Below are 22,922 nucleotides of genomic sequence, written 5' to 3' on the forward strand. Positions count from 1 at the left end.
TGGTGTGTGCATTTGATACTGAAAATGTGGTTTTCTACCTAGTGCTGTTTCCATTAGCGTATACGGGATCGGTAAAAAGTGGGCTTACTGTTCAAGAATTCACGAATCCTAATTTAAATCGACGGAGTGGTGATTTATACAATTCGGGGAAGGGGCTGGGTAGGGAAGCAACCATAAGCAATCGCTGGAAACGTGGAGGAATGAATAGGGCATATACTTAAAATGAATTAATATAGTTTGAAATTCATGGCAGAACTATATATTGAAACTCATACATGGACCGTGAATGACCTTAAGCCATAGGGGGCTGAAGGTAACTCACTCTGGCTTTCCCGATTGAATCAGCGCGCCCCACCGGCTTCACGCTCGAGGAAGTTGCTCCCGTGGGCATGTTTATTCCCACAGTGTTGTACGACGCATAATTTCAGCGGATTTGCTTCTCAATCAACATAAACCGTGGACGCTCGAGGAAACTCACAATCTCATCATGAAAGTCTGTTCTGTTCTCTTCATTGCTCTCGTCGCTGTCGCTTCTGCTACAGAAACCCAGCCCGGTACGTCATGTGAGGACCCCGGATGCTTCGACTTGGAATCAAAGGCTTCCGTAAGGTTTGTTGAAGTACTGCCTCCTTTCATTAGTCTCACCCTTTTTCAATATCTGCATTGGCTGTCATTACAGAACGCCACTTGGCTGCTGTCTGCAAACCCAAGAATCTGGACTTTTCTCAGTTCTCCAACGGGGAATTCATCGATAATGTCAACGAAATTCCTGGGTTCGGCGTCAAGATCGACGTAAAAACAGGATCGCCGGGAAAATGCCAATCTCCGAAGGCTCAGATTATCGACACGGAAGGTGATCTTGCTGACGGGTGTGGCTCTGATCCCGTTGACTCGGATCTATCATCGAACTTTCTTGGCAAAGCGGTCATTATTGGATCCAAGGGAACGACATGCGTCGCTAACGATTGCCGTTTCGGAGGGACCGTTACTTTCACATTCTCCAAGAAAATCAACCTCAAGTACTTCGACCTTCTGGATATTGATGAAGACATTAGCGCCACTCTTACTTTCTTCGATGATAGCGTCGTCGAACTTGGAAGTGCGCCCATCATTGGTGACAATGGTTTCTACCGCTGGAGTGTAAACAGTGTCAATGTGAAGAAGCTTGCTGTCAAGTTTAAGCGGTCTGGAGCCATCCCCAATGTTGTTTGGCGTGAATGTCCCGGAGAACCTGGTACATTCGGGGATCCTCATTTTAAGACTTGGGCTGGTCACAAGTTTGACTATCACGGACAGTGCGATCTCGTCCTCACGAGTGCTCCAAACGCTGCCGAGGGTAAGGGACTCGACGTCCATGTTCGCGCCACCCACAAGAAGTTTTTCTCCTACATTAGCGCTACTGCAATCAGAATTGGCAACGAAGTTTTCGAAGTCGCCAATCACGGAAAGGTGTACCTTAACGGGAATGAAAACATCGATTTCGAGAAGGACGTGACCATATCGGGTTACCCCATCAAGTTCAATGACACCCCCGCTCCAAATGGTCGCCTTCAGACTATGTATAACGTCCATCTAAGCGAACACGAACGCATCGAAATCAAGGTCTTCAACGTCTTTATTTCCGTCAAGATCCGCTCCCCTAGTGCTGAGCATTTCATGGGCTCTAGCGGCATAATGGGCGATTTCTACACAGGACTCATGTTCTCGCGTGACGGCCAAATATTAACCAATCCTGACGAGTTTGGTGCTGAATGGCAGGTCAACGCTGACGATGGAAATATCTTCCGTACTGTCCAAGAACCTCAGTTCCCAGCAAAATGCCTGGCACCGGAGCCTATGGACCAATCGCGCATGCTACGGCATGGTATTACTTATCAACAGGCCGAAGAAGCCTGCAACTTCTGGAATGAGGACAAGGAGGCGTGTATTTACGACATCTTAGCTACGGGAGATCTGGAAATGGCGGGCGCCTATTAGATTTCGTTACCCAAAGTTTTCGATGGAACGGCCGTGTAAGACTTCGTTGACTGAATCCTGCAGCCCTTCCGCCTCACATAAATTGATGCAGATAATTTAAACGCCGACCTGGTATTTTTATAAAGTATTGCATTTTATCTACACCGTGAGCTACGTAATATTTGTACCTCACATGATCGCAGCTACAATTGCAGGCTCCTAGGATTGCTGGGTGATCAAATCGTCAATTCATTGATCCATGGAGACGGTGATGGTATGTCTCGCTGGAACAGCCATCGCAGGCCAGATGCCTAGATGACCGATACCTCAAGATTTACAGCCGGATGCGTTATGCATTCCACCAATTTGGATCTGACCTTGATCTTCTTTGGTGTACTCTCGTTGTCGGCTGACAGGCTTTCAATGCATCGCAGACGCATGTGTTATGGAGGAACGTCACCGAGTCATTCTCCGAAACCGTCAATCTCCATTTCTCTACGTTCTGGAATCCTACGCTACTTTGTGCCAGTCTCGTCCATGACGTCGCGGAGAGACATGCTGTGCGACCAATATTGCGTGGGGAGCGTTGTACCGTTTCGTCGACAAACAAGCCAATTGTTCAATATTCTTTCAAAAGATTTAAATCCACCCGAGCATCAGTCACAAGCTTGACTACCAGTGGCTGCGTGAGCTTCCCCTACTGCTACTGCAAACGCCACCCATTGACTCACGGCTTGGAAATCAGCAGTAGCATGCTCGAAAGAAGACATCTTTTTTCTCAATTTTCCAGTTATTTCAAAATCGGAGACAACAATCGTGCATGTGTGTGTATGTATGTGTGTGTGTGTGTGTGTGGTTTAGCTGCGACCCGATAGGCTCTGAGGGGGGAAACCTGCTTTGAAGATTGCATGGCGATGTCAAAAGGTAACCAGTGGTTGCCGCCAGCCGCTCATTCCATAAAAAAGTGAAATATGCTGTGTTATAGCAGGCATTGATCTGTCAGAGTACCGTGGCAGACGTACCGTTTCGGAGTTCCGCAAGCTCCAGCAATACCTTACATGTTAACCAAAACCTTGCTTCCAGCAATGGCCCAAAGCACTTGCAGTTTACAAGTCGGACCACTCCTTGTCAATAGCTGCCAGGAATATGGGCTCTATAAGTAAGGAAAAGGACGTCGAGCGAAGTCAGGGGGAAAATACACAATTAGGGTATGGCGACTCCCATCGTATGTGGATGCTCTTTCTGATGTTGTATTTGCCTTGCCTCAGTCGGGCCACAAAGAAACATTCTATCCCGAATCAAAAATTGTTTATGTCGACACAAAATGAGAACATCCGTCTTGTCCAAATTCAAAGCGAGTCAATAAGCTTGTCAGAGTGCCGACAAAATAAACAAAACATATCTTTTAAACAGACTCTTTCATACTTTAACACAGTATTGTTTTTAAGCAAGTTAAAGACAAATTCCTTTCCTTCATCTAGCAGCTTAACGGATGGCAATTACAATTGAAGGCTTTTTATAAGTAGAATCCTGGGACAAGACTAACTGTCTCTATTTTTCAACCAATTATACTCTCTTTGAGTTATGTCTTTCTTGATGACCATTCTGATTCAATATTTCTTTTCAGAAACTGCTCAGGGTCAGATAGGCAGGCGCTTCGGTCCCGATTTTTCATAAGTAGGTCATATCTACACATTCCCTTCGTGTTCTGAACCCAAAAAATGTCGCAATCCAATACAATGTATGTAAAAGTCATGATGACCACCACTGCGAATTGTCTACAATGCCAAAAAACGAAACGGTCACATGTCTACAAGTGTTGCTCCTAAAAGACTGTCGTGGCCCAAAAGCTTTGATTACGTAGCATTTGTACGGTACGCTACGTGCCAATACTTGCTGAGTTGAATGTTCGTGACACAGAAATCTCTTATTTTGCTATGAAGGATGATTCCGCCCCAAAAACCTCTCGAACATTGAATTTCACAAAAATCAACGAACAGCTGATAGGTCGCTCGCAGCCAACAAAGAACGACAAAAAGCGTCCCAAACTCTGGATACTGTTATCACCTAACTGATCCTTCGGAACCATGAGCAATGAAGACAAAAGCGAAGCGGAGCTTGACGAGATGGATGATTCCAAAATCTTTCCACAGCGCTTAATGGAAGTTCTTGGAGATGAGAACAACGTGGAGGCAATCTGCTGGTTGCCCCATGGAAGGGCGTTCATGATTCGCAGTCGGAGCCTATTTTCGGAGCGAGTGATGCCCCGCTTCTTTCCTCGCAAGGCCAAGTACTCGAGTTTCACACGCAAACTCAATCGATGGTGAGTGAGGAATGGTGAGAGGCTTGGTTTGTTTATGAAAAATCAGACGTCTCACCATTGCATGATTGAATTCGACCTCTCTTTTCTTTGGCTTCACAGGAATTTCGTGCGAGTCTCCAGCGGTCCCGAACTCGGAGCTTACTATCATGAATTCTTCCTTCGTGATAAGCCCCATTTGGCGGCGCAAATGTTTTGCAAGAACGCTCGTGCCAAGCTAGCAATGGCGAACGATCCGAATCCGAACGTGACTGTACCGGCTATCGGGATACGCCCTCAAGAAACTCTACCGGTCGCAAGTCCACCTCAATCGGTAGCTCTAGCCCCCTCTCAGCAGGAGATATCTGTAGCAAAACCACAGATCGACGCCACCATCCTGGCTTTGTTGCAGCAGCAACGCAGCAAAACGTCTCTCGATGAAAAAATCAAGAGCGCACTGTACCCGCCGTATGCGCCGAACAACGTTCAGTTGCTAGAGCGGCAAATGCAAATTTTACAACAGGACCTTGCGCAAAGATTCTTGGTTGAACAGCTCATACGATCGGCTTCTCAACAGCAACAAGTCACGCAACCAATTCCTATGCTGCAAAACCAACAGAGTTCAAATCGATTGTTGCAAATGAGACAACTAATGGAATTACGCCTGAATCAGCGCCAAGGACGCGTGCCTCAAGGATCGCGGGCCTCGGCGGCGTAAATACATTTATGGTTCTGCGTGTAGTTACCAATGGCTGGACTGCGAGTATTCTTTTGGAGATTCTTGTAGCTTTAACATTATTACAAGTGTCACAACCCACACATGCGTCATTTTGCGCTAAAAGTGCTGAAGACTGACGTTTACTACTCTGTAGTCGTCACATCCCAGGCGCTCGTTGACAGTTACACAAATTGTCCAATGGAGAACGATGCCTTCTCTGATCATGCTAGTTAAAAAGCCGATCCCTGTTGTCGCGCGATACTCAAGACAACGCTCCTCTTTTTGCGGTGAAGATGTTCGTCGTAGCCGTTTTCGGTGTTCATTACGATAGTGGTCATTATCAAAAAGCGACCCACAGCATAGGATGTGCAATACCATAGGGTCGTCAACCAATAATGGAGAGGATAATTGGGATGTATTCAAATAGACAGCAACGGGGGTAACAATACGATCGGACGGATTAGTTCCGAGAGATTGCTTGACTGTCATAAGTGTTATCAACAGGGATTGCAGTGGTGTCCAATCCTGCAAGACAGAACATTCTCCTTGGTATCGAACGTCTCGTATCGAAGCATCCAAAAGAATAGTATCTTTTGGTGTCTGAGTGTCACGCAGCTGTGAGGTATCGTCCCGAAAGTATTCCTTCCCCCGCAACCACAATTCAGATCCGGCCCCTGCACCTTGGAAAAGCTCATGGACTGTGGCCTGCGTTACCGTACTACGTTCCGTTAATACCAGTAAATTTTCCCCATGTCCCGATCTCTGTGGCTGAATCAAATTGGCGGTTTGTGTCTTTAGGCTGGACAAAAATAGTATATGGTCTGTTCCCACTGAACTTTCGAAAATGGAATTGTATCGGTTTTCTGTATCAATCAATGTGACCGAGGTTTGTTGGTCCGTTAAAACGATCACAGAATATGTACTTTGCCGCGCGCGCAATCGCTCCTTCTGACGTGCAGAGAAAGTCGGCACTACAGCATGTCTGTGGAAACTTCGCACGGAGGCGACAACATCACTCAAGAGCCCGACCGATTCCTGCGCTTGTGAAAGGCTTCGTTTCTGAACCGGTGCTGTTGGTGCTAGTGGCGTCACATCCGTCTTGACCACAAAATCACTTTCTGCTGAAGCCCATGCCTTGAGGCGCTGAATGCAATCAACGGGCGTTTTCATCGTCTCAGGAATTATTAATTCCAACCTCTCAGCCGTAGTCATATGATCCTTTTTGTAAATACTGTCAAGCCAGATCCACGGCAAGCCAGCTTCAGGGTTCTGAAAGTGATGGTAGAACTGGTAACCCTTCGGGAGGTCGCCTTTGGCGGGGCGTAGAGATAGACGGTTAAATCGGAGAATGTCACCCTGGCGAATTGCATGCTCTCTAATTCCACGAATGTTTTGTGATCCCCGCAACGTTACTGTGGCTCGAGTTGATCCGTGCTCTTCGGTTGCTAGCGATCTGTCGGTTATCCATATGCAAAAAGCGTTGAAATTAGACAAAAACGCAACCTCGACGACGACCGCTAGGAGATCGACAGGCCGATCACGGGAAGCCTTTCGGTCGTGGTTTTCGGCACAGAGAATCTTGATTGCTTCCGTTATCGAAAAGGGAACACTTCCTTCGTCAGCACTTGGCCTTTGAGCCATCCCGGGCGCAGCCTATTGGCAGTCGATGCATTTTGTTCCGCATTCCTGTGGTTGCCTTTGCGACTGTGTAGTAGACATTTCGGAGCCGAGTCCGCCTCGTGTTTGTCCGCCTCTCGATGTATAATTGACTCTTTACAAAGTCGTCAGTCCGACGACACCTGTTTACAATAAAAATTCATCTCCGACTTGGTTCGGATGTCCCAATGCGATTTGCTGACTGTAACACGAATGTAAGCGACATGCATAGTCACACGCCCAGACTATGTATCATGTTCAAGCAGGCAACCTTCAACGGTATCTTAAAATATTTCTACATGAAACAAAAATGAAAAATGGTGTCGCTATCGAAGCTTTTCCATTGTGAGAATGCGTTGCAAATCCACGGTGTCCGAAGGATTCCAGCAAAATGACGAACTAATGCTCTGAAATACTGCGTCGATGTTGTCAGCGTCAACTTCGAAGAACACACTTTGCTTCGACACCTCGCAGAGCTTGCCGCATTCGACAGCGCAATCTGCGCTGGGTAAGTTGAACCCTAAAATGACCAAATGGACAAGGTTGTTCCGTTCACGGTTCATTCGTTCGACTTGCACTCTAACCGCATCATAGGCGCCTTGACCCCAAGAGAATCCGTCTGTGAATAGCAAAACATAAGATTCATATTCAGCTGTTTGTGAACAGGATGAATCGACAAGCATTTGAAGTGCCATGGGAAGTGCAGGATTCCGTGTCATTCCAATGGATTGGGTTGCAAGATCCAGCATGTAGTGATGAGAGTCTCGTTCTTCTTCTTTCCTTCCTAATCTTAGTGAGAAACGGCCTGACTGTGAAGGTGGTTCGGCCACTATTCCAATCCGATCCGAATCTCTGCAGCATGTGTTATAAAATCGCAAACAGTTCCTGTTTAGTTTTTGCAACAATGTCGTTTCTTGCCATCGCTCGTTGAACTCGAATGCAAAAACTACCGACTTGCCGTGGTCTATAGCTGAACTGTTTTTGCACGCTCGAAGCATTAGACGAACGTCCATTTTGGTGGACAACATCGCTTCAGTTGAATATGAATGATTTGCTTTGTCCGATATAAAGCGTAGCAGAGCAGAGGCTGCGATACGGAAGCTATCTTCCAGAATATAGTCGTCTTCGGCAAACATACGCATTGATATTCTTGCCGCTTCCTCAAAATTTTGGCGGACCATTTCCAGTTGAATGACCGACGCTTCCAATTGCTGTCGCCGTCCTATTCGGTTTACAACTTGAAACAAAGGCGCTTGCCTTTCATTCCATGCAGCAAATAAAAGTTTGTCTGCTTCTTCGATCAAATCTCGCACGTCCCAAATGTCACGAAGGCAAACATCATCATCGAACGATATCAGTCCATTAATTCGCCGAATATGTCGGCAGAACGTTGTCTCAGAATTTCTCAGCAATAGCTTTCTTGCAAGCCAGAAGTCCTGGGTATCATGGTCAAGATCGCGAGCTCTTCTAATATCATCATATCCTTGGTCTACCAAGATACTTGGCAGTTCTGCTTTTTGACTAGAAACGAGTAGAAGAATTCCACGATTGAAAAATCTATCTGCAAGCTCCTGTGCAAACTCAGCTTTCAGCTCTTCGTTTGACGCCGTGTCAAACGCTCGCTGACTTATCGCAATGGCTTCCCGGAGAAAAGTGAGAGCCCTCTCCAGTGCGCAGGTCTTCATGTCGAGTATCTTTTGACCTGTGTGAGGCTCTTGCTGGCTCAAGGCTGCGTAGGTACTTCCTAGGTTGTTGCAGGCCATGCCGACTGCCTTTTGATCATTAACTTTTCTAAATAACTGCAGAGCATCGTTCAGGAAATGTAGGGCCCACTCGACATTTCCAGAAAAGAAGGCAGTGTTCGATATCCGCACTATCTTGTAAAGTTTGGCAAAAGATGCATACACTTGGCGACTTTCTCTGGATCCTCCATGAAGAGGAGGCATATCGTCTCGTACATGCTCGGTGTTTATGTTGCTTACAATACTGAGAAGCTGCAACATCGGTGTGGTTACATTGACAGTAACCTACAAACATTGTGAGCACTTTAAGTCAACAAGTTCCGATAAAAACTCACCAATTTCGACTTACCAAGCAGGCAAATATCATGAAAAAGGCGGATGCGATGACAACAAGCACAATATAAACGCGCGCTAGAGTTTCTAGGTCGCTAGTTACATCATCCTCTATCATTTCAAATGGTTCCCGCATCTCGCCTTCGAGCTTGGCAATACCAATCGAGTAAACAAGCACCTCGGAGGCGCTCACTCCTCTGGTAAAATTTGAAGGATCAACAGCTTGAATCACCCTTTGATGGACAGGTTCGATAGACAGAATGAAAATCTCTTCATTCCCGCTCTGGTTAGTTCTTCTAACGCGTGTCACTCTAGAGTAGCCATTCTGTATCTGAGGGAGTATCCCCTTTTCAAAAGCATCTCGATTTGGGGAGCCTGTTGCGTCGTGAGCAAAGAGAAGGTCTGAAATAGTAGTAGAACTCCAGATTTCTGTCTTGTTCAAGCCTACAACGGTATTTCCACCGAAGGCGTCGTATTCCGGAGTAATGATGAACGAAATGGGGACTTCTAACGATTGTAGGGCCTGTCGAACGCCAGTTGGGTAAAAGTCAAGAGACACCACCCCGAGAAACAATCCTGTTGCTAAATTGACAAGAGGGGATGCCGCAGTAAGCGCAACATCAAGATCGTTGGCGAATCGATAAGGAGCAGTTATCAGAGCCGAGTCGCCGGATCCGAAAAAGTTGCGCCGTGCATCGGCATACCATGGCCTACAGCGTGGGTCATATCCGAATTTGCCAAGAGGGCAAAGCTCCGGAGCAATGCTAGCAGCACGGTTTTCTGTATTTGATCTGAAGTGGGCCATAAAAGCTTGTTCGAAACCGCAGCCTGCGAAGCCGGTCATCATACCATCAGCCTCAAACGATAAAAAGGTGCCTAGATCAATTTTAGGTTGTCCCAGAGACGTGGCGTAGTTGTATAAAGGAAATTCCACCACCGCTACTGCCGAGCTGACTCGAACACGATCGTACGTTGTCTCTAAGCCTGACGCGTTGGCACCTTTGCTAGCCCCCGGGACGACTGACAAATCGTCAAACCACAGAGTAGATTCTGCAGAGAAGTCGACTTCAGGAAAGCTTAATGCGGCTTTTCGCATACCGGTGGAAGGATCTGCATCGTGGGCTTGAACTAGGAAGAATCTTCTTTGCAGGTATCTGGGCTCTGTGTCGTTGTTTCTGTTGCACGTTTCTTCGGTCATTGCATTGATGTCGTTCCAATCGCACGGACAGCTTGCTCGTTGTGTATCGTGTACCGGACAACTTCCAATTGCATAGCTTTTGCATTCTTCCGTTGACTCGTCGACTTCCGTAAATCCATTGGATCTCTTTATGCCATCGAAAATGACCCAGCTTGCTGTACGTGTTAGCAAGTGAAGGTCTCGAAGGGGTCGAAACAAAAGCGAGCTGACAAGTGCTGCTTTGGCCCGTGTGATTGACTGTAACGCCTCAATTTCTATTTCAACGGTAGCTTGTTCGACTGTATTGACCCATAGGGGAATTATTTGCTGCATTCTAAAAGTTGCAACAGCGCATATTGCAGTATTCGTCAACAACAGCGGTATCACGATCAAAGACGATATCCACCAAAAGAGAGATGATTTCAGCACTGTGACTGAACTAGACAGCTGCTTCGAGCAACAATCTGGATCAACTTTTACGCAAAGTGTTCCCCGGTACCTTTTTGGCGGAGGTGGCACAATCGAAAACTGTTCATTCGCGTCCAATGGATATCTACCGGCACCTTTGGAGGCAATGTCGTAGTCCACGTTATCCTTGGCATCGGCATCCGCATCTTTCGATGCCTTTCCTATTTGTGTACAGGGTTTTCCCGCTGCAAGCGGGGCTTCGACCTCTTCCACAGGCTGCCAATCTACGTACTCCTGGGAATATAGCTGTCGAAAGTCGCTTTGCCACGTCAATTGGTTCTTTATTTCTCGCGGTATGGCTTCGACTGCTATTGAAGCGCCGTGTCCGCTGAAGCCTTGAATCATTTTAGCAACTTCGCTGACTAGATCGCTGATTTCTGTTCGAGGCGTGCAATACACAGTTGCTATGTCTTCTTCTGTATCTCGTAACGCATTCAACTTAATTGTGGCTCGGCTGTCGGCGTGATTTACAATGCGCCAGGCCATAGCATCCATCCAGTTGAGAGGCTGAGTAAGGACTCGAGATACACAGATCAGAATAGCTACCACGATAAGCATACCAGCAACTCCAGTTCCGATGGCAACCATAGTTATGTGCGTCTCATCGTCATGAATTGATTTTTCTAACTCTTCGATCACGGAAAATATTTGATTGTCAATAGCATGGATTAACAGAAACTCAGGTGAGTAATTCTCCTCGAACTTTTCCGGTGGCGCCGGGATAACACTCGCTGTCACAACACCCGCGGTATAGGGTACGACTACATCTGCGAAAGCACGGTGCACTGATTCGCCGGTCCATGGGGTGTCAAATACTTTCAGCGTTTTCTTCAATTGATTGTATGTTTCCGAGTTCACAACCCCTGTTTCTGTCACATGAATTGAATTTTGCACCGGCGAGCCTATAGTATCAATCAAAACCGACCCGTCAGAAATCCGGACCACAAACGCCGACGATTCATTGTGCAAAAGATTTCGCTTCATATTTTCCACAAGTCCAGGAAGAGCAACATTCGCTGTTGCGCACCCAATAAACCTTTTGTTTCTGTAACATATTCGGAGTGACAGTGAGTGCGTTTCAGAATGATTAAAACAGTCAAACCCCGGCCTGCCTTTAATCAAGGCACTTACATCCGATCCAACACTGCTTTTCCGACAGTGACTAATGGGACCATGGTCCCCCCGAAGGGGCCGATCCAATGTACCCGGCTTGGATCCAGAGCAATGTCTCGACAAAATGGTCGCTCCATTGGATTGTACTCACGGATTGATACGTTTTCACCGGCCTTGTGACACTGAGAAATTTCCAACTCGGTGCCATACGTCTCGTTCGTGTACGGATTGATAGCCCGCATCCAGTCACAGCCAGTCGAAATATAAGATGGTGGATTGGCGAGGACCACTCCTGGAAAGTACAGACTCGCCCCGGCGCCGCCGTTGTGGAAAAAGATACTCGTCCCGAAAAGCTCCACTTGACTTTCAAAGAGCGGCTTGAGTAAGACGCCAATGTCCGCCGATTTTTCGTACAAGAACTTTGTAATATTGTTGGGTGCCACAACACCACCATTTTCGATCTGATTGTGTGCGGCACTGCAGTTTGGGGCGTAGGTTGCTTCATCTGTACCTGCGTTGGGATCGCAGGTACCCTGCATGTGAAAGGAAGCGGTGGCCGTCGAGAGCTGCAAACCGGAGTTTGCGGTCCACGGGGACCGTTCCTGGTAATGCTCGAAAGCATCGTCATCGTTAACATTCGATTTTATTTCCCAATCGAACGGGAGTGGAGCTGACTTGAGAGGATACACGTTGCGCTGTGAATCCATATCGAAAAAGGGGACGTATCGGTCATCTTCCCATCCCTCCTCTCCGTACCGTGCTATTCGATCCTGCGTGATTTCGATCATAATCTGGAGCGTCCCTTCGACATTGGCTTTGTAGGACGAAATGTGGTCCGCAAAATACCGTGTGGACCATTGTAAATCGCGGATGACTTGGTCGCGTAGGACGGTGTCGGCCCTTTTCACGATGGTTTTTCCGAACGAGTATGCGGAAACAATGGCCAGCACCACGACAAAAGTGATTGTCACCAAGGCACTCGATCCGAACGACAGCAGCAATTGTCTTCGAAGTGGATAGGACGGCTTGAGACAAGTCGATGCTGGAAACCACACCATGGTGGTACCAATTGGATCGCATGGAATGAAATTCCTGGTATATTCTGTATTTTGTTCGGGAATATTCACAGTGCCAGTCAGACCGTAGATTTCTTCCTCGTCATCCCAGTGAGGGAAGGCAGGTACGTGTACACCATGTACTGACTGTGAGTGCGGATGCTATGCTTACGACACGCCGGAAAAGGGTACCAGAGCGAAAAGCAGAAGACCCGAGGTCGTTCGCACTCGGAAGCCGAACAAATCTGAAATCTCCCAGAGTACCATACAATCGTTGCGCTGAAGAATTTCGTAGCAATAGAACAACGGGAATCCTACTATTATCGCTTGGCTGTGAACAGTCAGAAAGCCAATATACTCCGACTTCAACTAACTCAGGAGATTCTGTAAATGTTAATAAGCATGAAGAAGCGAATATCACAGTGTTGAGTAAATGTATCTCACTTTCGAGAGGTCGCTTCTACAGAAAGTGCACCCACCCATTCCAAACGTGAATTGTTGGGAACCCGACTACCTATTCCGATCGACTGTCAATGTGAGACAACGGTGATGTGAGTGTGGGTACACTGGATCGTGGAACGGTGACAACGTCATTCTCCGGGTTTTTATCATTTCGTCATCCCGGAAATGATGGCCCCTGTACTTCAGAAAGACGAAGGACAGACGAATACCTACGTCCAATGGATTCGGCGACTCGTTTCGCCAAACGGAGGTCGGAACGCCAGCTAACTAAATAACTGTATCAGTACGAATGCACGTAACGAAAAACAGGCTTACAAACCCTCGGTAGGTCTGACACAGCTGTGACTCCGCGGCCGCTGCGGCCTCTGCTTGCTGAAGGAGACGCAATTCAACGGCTCTCGATAACGCCAAATTGATTTATTTAGTCGTAAAACCCCATAAGTTTCGCGGATTACGAGTGGTGTGGGTGGAGCGAGTCGAGGAGTGGGATGTCTACTACGTGTAAGTGCGTGTGCTGGCCTTGCCCGCCTTGAGAGCACGAACGAATACTTGGTGGGGGTAAGTAGGTGGGTACCGGCGCGGGACGTCGGCCAACAAAGTCTACCGAACACATCCACGACGCGTTGACTCGCCCAAGATTTTGCTTTTTGGCCGACGACCCGGTTCGTCTCGGTTCTTTCCAATCGTCGACTAGATCTTTCTCTTCCCCCCTTTCGTGTGGTCGACCATTCGAAATCTCCGCTCGCCGGAATCCTTTTCGTTACGGAATCTCGTCCTAGTCGTATAGACTTTGTAGAATCGTGCAACCCGCGCGCGTCATTGTAGTGTTGGGATCCTGGCGGAGCTGCGGTGCACGATCGAGCAAACCATGAATCCTTCGCAACCTGTTACGTTCGTGTCGAAGCACGGCTTTCAAGGAGATGCTCGACAATCTCAGCTTTCCTTTGGTCCCGGTACCGCCATTGTCGCGAAACCCGGACAAACGGGAGCCTGGTGGTGGGGCTCGATGGCCGGGAAGGAAGGTTGGTTCCCTCCCACCTACGTCGTACCGGCACCGTCGCAGCAACCACAACAACGTCCCGTGCCCCCTCCGCAACTGCATCACAGTCAGCCACAACCACAACAACAACCATCCATGCAGCAGCGTATGCAACAAGCGAGTTTCCCGTCCGCGGTTCCGCCGCAACACGCGGGAGCGCAACGAGCTCCGCCTCCGTCGGCCTTTGGAGGAGCGCCCCCACCGCAAAACGTCTTTGCACAGCAACCGCAAGCCTACGGTATGCCACCGTCTCAGCAGGCTTATACGGCGAATCGTCCGCAGCCAGTGTACGTCCCCGCGGACCCCTTTGCTGGTTTGGACAACTTACCGTCCTCTTCTGTAGCATCCCCCACCGGATCGGTCGGCTCCAGTGCTACGTCCCATCCACCACCGCCTCTACCCCGTGGTACCGTGGGGGGTCAGGGTGGGAACCGTATGGGTGGTAGTCCGCCTGTTACGACGAATGTCGTGACCAACGGCAACGGGAGCGTCCCGAACATTGTCAAACCTACCAGTCCTTCGTCGGTCCAGACCGCCACGTCGCCAGCCGACGCGACTTCGGCAGCCTTTGCGCGGATGGGAATCAGCCCTTCGCCCAGTAAGTCCAATACTCCGGCTGGTAGTCGAGGTGGCACGCCCGCGGGGAGTCGGACTGCCTCCCCCGTCCCGCCCCGAACCCTGGCGGCTTCGCCGAGCCCAAAGTCGAAGCAAGGCACGTCTCCTTCTTCGGTCACGGCCAAGCCTACCACGCCCAACCCCAGAAGCGTCGCGGCGGCCGCCACCTCCCCGACCGCCGGGGGTAAGCCGCCCATTAAAGAGACACCTGAAGAAGCTGTCGCCCGCAAGGCCCGTGAACAAGAAGACGCCCGCGTCCGGGCACAAATGCTGCGCGAAAAGGAAGAACTCGCGCAAACAAAGGTCCACGAAAGCACCTCGGTGCTGGGCGCTAGCGGTGTCTCGCTTTCTACGACGGGTAGCAGTGAGGGAGAGGTTACCACTCCGTCCGTAGTCTTCAATCCTTACGATTACCTGGCTGGCACGTCCGGGAAATTGCCAGATCGTGCGTTTTCGCCCATTTTTCGGGTTCCCCCGTTCTGGGCATTGCTGAACTTGAATACGTATATTCAGCAGCAGCCGGTGCCTCCGGACCGACTCAAGGATCGGGCCGCCATGTACGAGCAACTCGCAAAGTCCCTGTCCTTTGTGTCTCACGTTTGTGCGTTGACGCGAGCCGCTTCCCAAGCTGGCAAGGGCCGCGTGCCTGGTCGCAAAAACTCCTTGGCGTTTCTCGAGGGCAATCATTACGCCTGCGAAGCGTGCATCAAGCTCATTTCGTTGTTACCACATTCGGCGGGTGCCTCGGGAGCGGCTTTGGATGGACTCTTCCTCAATTTTTTGAACGTATTGATTCCTCTCTTGGAAAATGTGCAGCCGGGACAGCAGCTCGTTTTGCCGGGGGGTTGGCAGCAACCTGAATACACTTACCTGTGTCTATACATTATTCGAAATTGTGGCAACAAGTGGAGTTTCACCGTCTGTAACACTGGTAGAGATGGGCTACAGTACCATCCAGCTTCGTTCGACCCGGAAACGGGTAAAGAACTGAAGCAGCTTGCAATGACGGTATGGGATATTCCCGCATACCGTGTTATGGATTCCACCTTTTGGACGCTACTGTTCCGAATGCAGGTATATCCGTCCCGCAAGAATAATGCCGCATTTTTGTACACCAAACTAATGCCAGCGTTGAACTCACGCCCACTGTTGTCGAACCTGGATCAAGGTCCGGCCGAGTACTTGGAACCTCCGAACGAAATATCGGCGCAGTCGTATCATCCCTTGGCCAGGTTGGCCCTGACCAGTACGCCATCCCAGGGTGTGCGGACGTCCAAGTACGCTTCGCTGTTGGTTATGAACGCTGCTGTTGATTTAGCTTATGCGGAAATTGAACAAGCGCCACCCTCCTCCATGGATCCAGAAGACACGCGTATTCTCAAATTGACCGGACGAAATCTCGCGAATTTTGCGTCTACCATTACACCCGAGACGGTCGAGGACGGAACACTTGGTGCGACGCTGTCGGATACCTGGGATTTGCTGGACAAGCTATTGCGGAAGATCAATTTTGCCTCGTCGAAACCAATGGATCAGTATAGCCACGGTCTGTCCGCTTCATCTTTGAATGACGATTACTCTAAAGGACAGATTCTGTCTCTCAAGGCTGGAGCCGGCTCGGCTGCGCACCCTTTGTTCGGTCGCCTACGTCGAGACAACTACGATGAGGTGGTAAAGAACCTTATGGGCGACCCTCGACCTGATCCGATTGTCATCCCAGCCGTTTTGACCGACGAAGACTTGCCACCCGTAGCTACCAACTACATGACGGCGTCGTCGTACTTGCAGCGTATTGCCGATGCTTGTAGTCTTTTGCTTCAACAGCGTCGTTTGATCAAGAATTCTCCTGCTTTTGCCGCGTCGGCCGCGCAGCACGCTCTGACGATTGTTCTCCCCATGCCGAACTCGGATCCCAAGTTCTGTTTCTGGCGTAAGGGCGAAATGCGTCGCGAAACTCAACTCAACTTGCTCTTTTTAATTCGACGTATTTGTCGACTCTATTCGGCCGCAACTGCGTGTGTTCAGCAATCTCGTGGTTTGATTGCAATTCGATCGACTGCCTTTGCTTGTGGGGCATGCGTAGCAGACGCTATTTGTCGGGTGGTAGCTGTTGACGATCCTAGTACTTTTGCACTGCATTATTCGGGACTGTGCGAGGGACCAACGGAACCGTTTGGAATTGAAGCAGCTTCGTTTGATACCTTAGGGTGCAACTTACCGATCTATGATCCGAATATCTGCTCGTTGCGCTATCAAGCTTTGGATTATTTGAGGGGACTCACTTTGAACATGGACGGAACCAGAAAGCCTTCTGTTTTTAACTTTGATAAAAGCCTTGCTCCGATGGTTGGTGATACTGTGCTGATTGATCAGTTATCGATTCAGCTGGCATTGCAACGTCCTTATCCACGAACAGAGGAAGCTATGGCGAACCTTACTGCTAATCTGGTAGCAGGACGAAACGGATCAATCATCGAAGTGCTTCCCGAGTTTGAGTACTTTCGGGATATTGTTTTTCATTTCAAAATGGCTGTTTCGGGTAAGTCTGAAACGCCTGAAGTGCCTGACAGTCACTCATGGCTCGCCTCGGACGCAACACTTCATTGGGAAGTTCGTCGGAGAGGTAAGGAAGACCCGGCGTTGGTCTATCATGTCACCGCTTTTCAGGGGCACCACCAAGAATTTGTGGAACGCGTAGCTCAGCAGGAAGAAAAGTCGAAGAGCAATTCTTTCGCTGGTTTCTTAAAATTGTTTGCTAGCAAGTCAAATTTCGAGCGATCTCGGTTGTCGTCGGCGGATCCCACAACGGTAGTCAATTCATGCGGTGAGAAGTTTCTGGCGAAGAAGTAAGTTGTGACAAAGCGTGCTTGTATTTGGCCCATCTACTTGGAGTACGACTCACGCGTTTCATTTTGGGGTGGGTATAGGTCGAAGCCTGTTTCCGTGAAAAACGAAGATGATGTGCTTCATCTTGAAAATAAGGAACTACCTACTTTCGGAAATGTTCTGACCCCTTCCGATTCCGAACGCTTCATAACTTTCTTGACTGCTCCGTATATACGAATCCCATTGATTCTTGACTTCTTTGCTAACGGAGACCCGTCTCGTCTGTCAGCGTTGAAGACGAAGTCTTTACAGCTAATTGTTGATGCTGCATTGTTCGAACCAGGACGCTGGAAGCCCGCTGATTTTACCGATTTTATCCAAGAAGTTCCGGTTGTTGACGTCGATAGGTTGGAAGATCTGCTTGCAACTGCTCATGGCACACTCTTCAACGAGATCGCTAAGTCTCCGGACGTGTTAACTAGTTGTGTGATAAAGATCCTAGAGAGAGCGCTTGACATGGACGTCGGCCGATATACAAGAAAGTCGTCTTCCGGTCCTCTCATTCTTTTCTCAATTAGACTCGCCGTCCGTCTTGAAGGATTTCTGAAGTATGCTTTGAAGAAATGTATTCCCGGGCAACCTCGTCCTAGAGGTTTGGAAACTCTCGACAATATAAAAGTGGAGGTCGCCTTAAAAAAACTTCGAGGGATGCTGGATACTCAAGCAATCCCAACTCTAGAATATTGGATCGATCCCTCCCGAAACAAAGACGTGGATATAGCTTGTCTTACTCATGCCCATCTTTTGTACCTATTCAAGAATTATGACTACGAAGAGTTGGACTATAGAGCGGCGTCGATTCTCATGTCCTCTCAAGTATACTTGACGATAAATCATCGTTTTAGCAGCAAAGTCTATGATGATCTGCAAGACACAGCCAAACCAACGCATCCTCCGCCAGGACTCCAAATTGCGCAGTCCGAGATTTTTGATATTATTCAAACACACCGCTACAACCTTCTAAGATTCCTCAGAGAGAAAAGAGAGGAAGGAGACAAAGCCATGGAGGCAGTCGTACGAGTTGCGACAGGGACAGGAACACGGGAATATGATGATTCAGAGTTTAAGCAACGTCACTGGCAAAGCATTGGCCATCCAACGTGCTACGGTAGGTTCGTTCCTGACACAGAAGATGATAATCTCCGGGATGGTAGCTACCGAATCCCAAAAGATGGCCAGACGTACGAAGAGTGGATGTTGTACGTAACAACGAAAGCTGTTGGAATCGAAGTGAATATGCAGCTGAGTGATTTCACCCTTCAGAATCACAAAATGACACTTCTTGACCCGCACATAATGGAAGATCCGGACTTTGCGGATACGAGACGATCAGCTCTGAAGGACGCTAGCGACGTGGCCTGCGCGGAAGTGATGCACACGACAAATCGCTTTTGGTGGCGACTTGTTGGACGAAGGTACGATGTGCTGTCGTGGGCTCCAGATCAGAGAAACTATTTCGACATTAAGGGGACCAAAGACCCTAAGAATTCTCGGAAATTTCCCAACAATCTAAGGAACGGAGAAAAGTGGATAGCGAATATCCTCAAGGATAAACTCCCCTTGATCTTACCTGGAGTTACACTCTACATGACTACAGATGACTACTCTGTTGAGCCGTATGCCCTTCTGTCGGGGTGGATTGAAAATAAAAAGACCGATACTTCTATTATGACTCACACGTTGAAAGAGGTTGTTGTGTGGCAGCATCCCCCTGTCATCACGGTTTTTAACGTCGTTGAGTATGGCCGGCGTCACATGCGAGTTCTTGAGTATAGCTCGAACCTCTCGATTTGTCTCGACGAAGTAAAGAATGGTGAACCTTATCCAGATCGCATCGACGGTATCCTTTCGCTCTCGGCGGGGGTACCTATGACAACTGTTTCTCCTGCATCATCACTTCTTGTAACTCGGGCTTTGAACTCAGAAATCGGGACACAGACATATGTACCTTCGCGATTCCTTGCTGGTCTAGTTCCAGCAGCCTTGGTAGAGAGGTATGTCTTTTGGCAGAATGAAGATGACAGTATTCTTGGTTACGAGAAGGCGATAAAGGAAAGCATTGACGACTCCGATGACGGTGATGTTCCTGAACCGGTGGGAGAGGACGTTCCTGGAACTCGTCTCAAGATTTCCCTGACAAAAGACAATTTTGACAAGACGGGGTTCTGCAATTCAGCCGCGGAGGCGCTAATCCAGCGTGTCCCTGTGCTTGGAGTAGATCAAGAAATCGAACGAAATGATTCAAACCGGCGTGTCATGACACTCTTGAACATCCTCTCTGCACCCCCGTCCTCTCTTTTAAAGCGAATTGGAATGTTACTTTCTCGGCTTGATAATCTCGCTCACGTGCTTGTATGGAGCACGGAAACCGTCAAATCAGCGCATTCTCCATGCACTATCGACTATATCGAGCTTCCGCGTGTGAATTTGTCTTTTAAAGCAAAGGCTACCGAGTCTGTAGATGGCAAAGAGGAAAATCGCTTGTACAGCAATGATTATGATGGCCTCTATATCGCCACTTCAACGGAGGCGCGGGAGCTTGCAGACCGTCTTCTTGGAGCAATTTCGCATTTCATCGTTCTCCAGAATGCTGATAAAGATCTATTTGTCTTGCTTCCAAGTTGCGCGCTTCCAAGGCGACTTCACATTGATGGATCGCGACTGTCCGTTCAAGTGATTCTCGACCGTCGAAATAAGGAATGGATTAACAATATCGGAGAGGTTCGGTCATATCTTTACCCGGTGCACAACTCGAGGTCATTTCTTGTTACGCCATCTCTTGCCTCGTCGCTTTATCTGATGCTGATGTATTTTATCACTGGTTCTTACCCTGACGTTTTCAAAATGGTTGAATCATGTGTCAGCGAGGAGCTTAGCCCTGAGGAGCAGCAGATTTTCAACCAACTAGAGTTTTTGGGAAACGATTTCCACCCTGATGCACATGCTTGTCGCTTAAAACTTTCGGTGGTGACCGTAGGTCTAGGGGCAGAGTCTACAATGAGATGTCCATGGAGCATAGCTGAAGAAATGGAAGCTTACACTAAGAAACACGGGCACGTATCATCTGCATGTCGTCTTACCACGGACGAAGAAATGCTTCTTCTGCAGCTCTGTAGCCCAGAAAACCAAAGTCGCCTGTCGTTGGCGCTCCATAATCGCAAAGCGTTCGTGTCAGCAGTCACGAGTCTCTCTACGTTGCCGAAAGACAAGACCTTGACTGTGCGGCTTGGAAAGGAGAAGCCTCCTGTGATCGAGAATTTTGACTTTGGAGCAGACTATACAATAATGGAAAACCCCAAGAAGACGACGACTTCAGCCAAGCTTTTCGGAGCCGCGTACAGCCGTCCTGAAGAGGTTAGTTTTCCTTGTTTGCATATGTTGCTATTGCTAAAGTATTCTTACCGATGTCTTTGGGTTTGACAGGAGCAAGTTGCGTACGGTGGCTTGAGGGCACTTGAGTTTATTAACAATGCCGTATCCTCAGGAGTAGAGATGGCTTCTTCTCGATACGGTTTTCCTTTACTGTACGATCTTCTAACCGGTACGGTTGCTTTCAAGCTGCATCCGAGTGATCGGCCTCACAATTGGGGAAGGATGCTTTTTCGCTTGCTTCCGCCCTCTGACTTCAAGACTCTGTCTGCCGAAATGTCGACTCTGCGAATCCTGGCAGAAAATGCCCCCGTAGCTGCGCATCCCAACATTCCAAAGTTCCATGTTGACACTGGGATGAGTAAGCTCAAGGGCATGTTTGCCGGGAAGGACTCAGTCAGCCGCCTAGTCGAGCAGCTTCATAATTTCATGAGCCAAGAAGGAGTGAGAGCTATGATCAAGAATACAAATGTGTACCAGGAGTCTCTGCCACGATCTACCATGATCCTCAGCCGTCCTGAGTCTTACTCACAACACCGTTTATGGGTAGTGCCAAGGATATCAAATTATTCGCAAGCAACATTTTATCTTGACGTGCAGAACTGTGCAGCCGTGAACATTCCGCTAAAGCAGCTACAGGCATTTAGTACAAAACCGTTGTCGCCGATTAAGCTGGAAAACTACGTTACTGATTTAACAAGGGCGGAGATTAATCTACCTCCTGTCTCAAGCCAACTTCCTTTCAATGTTGCGTCCGACAAAGCGTCACAAACTCATTGCTCGCAAGCAACCATGCAACGTGTAGCGACGGACGTCTATAAGTATGCCGAGAAAGCAAACTCAGAGAGAACACCGACTTTGATCGGTTTCAAGCCCGGAGAAATTGACGGATTTCACCGATCTTCTTCAGTTTTGGGAACAGGCACAGCCCAGCTAACAAAGATGATTAAAGCGCTAAATCAAGCTATGGAGTTTGACCGAAAATCTCTGTGGAATTTAATGAATCGGGCGTTGGCAATCGCAACAAGCGATGAACGCAGTGACAAGCCAAACGCTTCCGGACCCAACGGAGAAATTCAGTTTTTACGTTTTCGTCTTGGGCAAGTGGGTGAACGGGAGCCCGCCGCTTGGTTTGAACTGCTGGTCGCTTCCATTCTTTCGACAACTGCTGAGCACGATATACGCTCACTTAACCCTCACATGTCTAGCGTCGCCTACAAAACGGTCACAAGCTTGACCGTCGTGGCTATGCTCACGTCAATTCGAATCAGTCAGACTCACCGAGCGCTCACAAGGTACGTTTCAAGAATACCGAAGTCGGTAACATTCCTTTCTTCAGCAGCGTCTCACACTCCTTATAGCCTGTCGCAGCTTATTCTACTTTTACGTCAAGTAAAGGGCTCCAATTCAACTGAAGAACAGGCTAGAATATGCCAAGAGATCAAGCTTCAAGCGTCGAAGGTCGCAGCTGACGTTGCGAACGAACGGCATTTTATGAAGCCTACGGCTGACAGCAACTACATCGAATTTGATCCACGTTATCTCGTTTTTGAATTCACCTATTCGCTAATGCTTCGAAAGAGCCAGGTGATTCTCGTGAACAAATTCATGGACGCTCTTCGCCGCGATCAATCGATGTGTCACCAAATGATCATGGGGGCAGGAAAGACAACGGTGGTTACTCCACTCTTGGCTTTGATGCTCGCGGATGGCAAGTCCCTTGTTACCCAAGTCGTACCTCATGCTCTTCTCGACTTCTCACGGGGAGTGATGCGAGAGAAGTTTGCTGCTGTTGTGAGAAAGCCAGTGTTCACCTTTCAGTTTAATCGCGGAACTCCGATAACAAGAGACCTTTACCTGAAGTTATGCAAAGCTAGAGATAGCCGCGCCGTGATCTGCGCCACGCCAACTAGTGTCAAGTCTTTCATGCTGAAGTTTGTTGAAATGATGAAGATCCTTGAAGACAGAAAATTTGGAACAATGCGCCGTAAGGTCAACAATAATGGAATTTTCGGGGCTTTCTCTCTGTCAGCT

General features: G+C 48.4%; 3 protein-coding genes across 3 annotated transcripts; 2 read left to right on the top strand and 1 right to left on the bottom strand.

The window, feature by feature from the left end:
* Window positions 1–487: 487 nt before the first annotated feature.
* Window positions 488–2,119, top strand: PHATRDRAFT_43412 (predicted protein; the record flags this gene model as incomplete). The annotated part of the gene is made up of 2 exons (XM_002177572.1): window positions 488–554; window positions 680–2,119. The coding sequence occupies 2 exons, from the start codon at window positions 488–490 to the stop codon at window positions 1,975–1,977; spliced, it is 1,365 nt and encodes a 454-aa protein (XP_002177608.1). The 3' UTR covers window positions 1,978–2,119.
* A 1,830-nt stretch (window positions 2,120–3,949) lies between these two features.
* Window positions 3,950–5,388, top strand: PHATRDRAFT_43413 (predicted protein). The gene is made up of 2 exons (XM_002177573.1): window positions 3,950–4,279; window positions 4,379–5,388. Exons 1-2 carry the CDS (start codon window positions 4,044–4,046, stop codon window positions 4,971–4,973), a joined length of 831 nt encoding a protein of 276 aa, XP_002177609.1. The 5' UTR covers window positions 3,950–4,043; the 3' UTR covers window positions 4,974–5,388.
* Window positions 5,389–6,901: 1,513 nt separating this feature from the next.
* PHATRDRAFT_54088 (predicted protein) lies at window positions 6,902–12,532 on the bottom strand. Its single transcript, XM_002177888.1, has 3 exons — window positions 11,481–12,532; window positions 8,721–11,394; window positions 6,902–8,656 (listed from the first exon to the last, which is right to left on the bottom strand). The coding sequence occupies exons 1-3, from the start codon at window positions 12,518–12,520 to the stop codon at window positions 6,956–6,958; spliced, it is 5,415 nt and encodes a 1,804-aa protein (XP_002177924.1). The 5' UTR covers window positions 12,521–12,532; the 3' UTR covers window positions 6,902–6,955.
* Between the last annotated feature and the right edge of the window lie 10,390 nt (window positions 12,533–22,922).

Source organism: Phaeodactylum tricornutum, chromosome 2 (assembly GCF_000150955.2).
Source record: "Phaeodactylum tricornutum CCAP 1055/1 chromosome 2, whole genome shotgun sequence".
In the NCBI taxonomy this organism is placed as follows: domain Eukaryota; phylum Bacillariophyta; class Bacillariophyceae; order Surirellales; family Neidiaceae; genus Phaeodactylum; species Phaeodactylum tricornutum.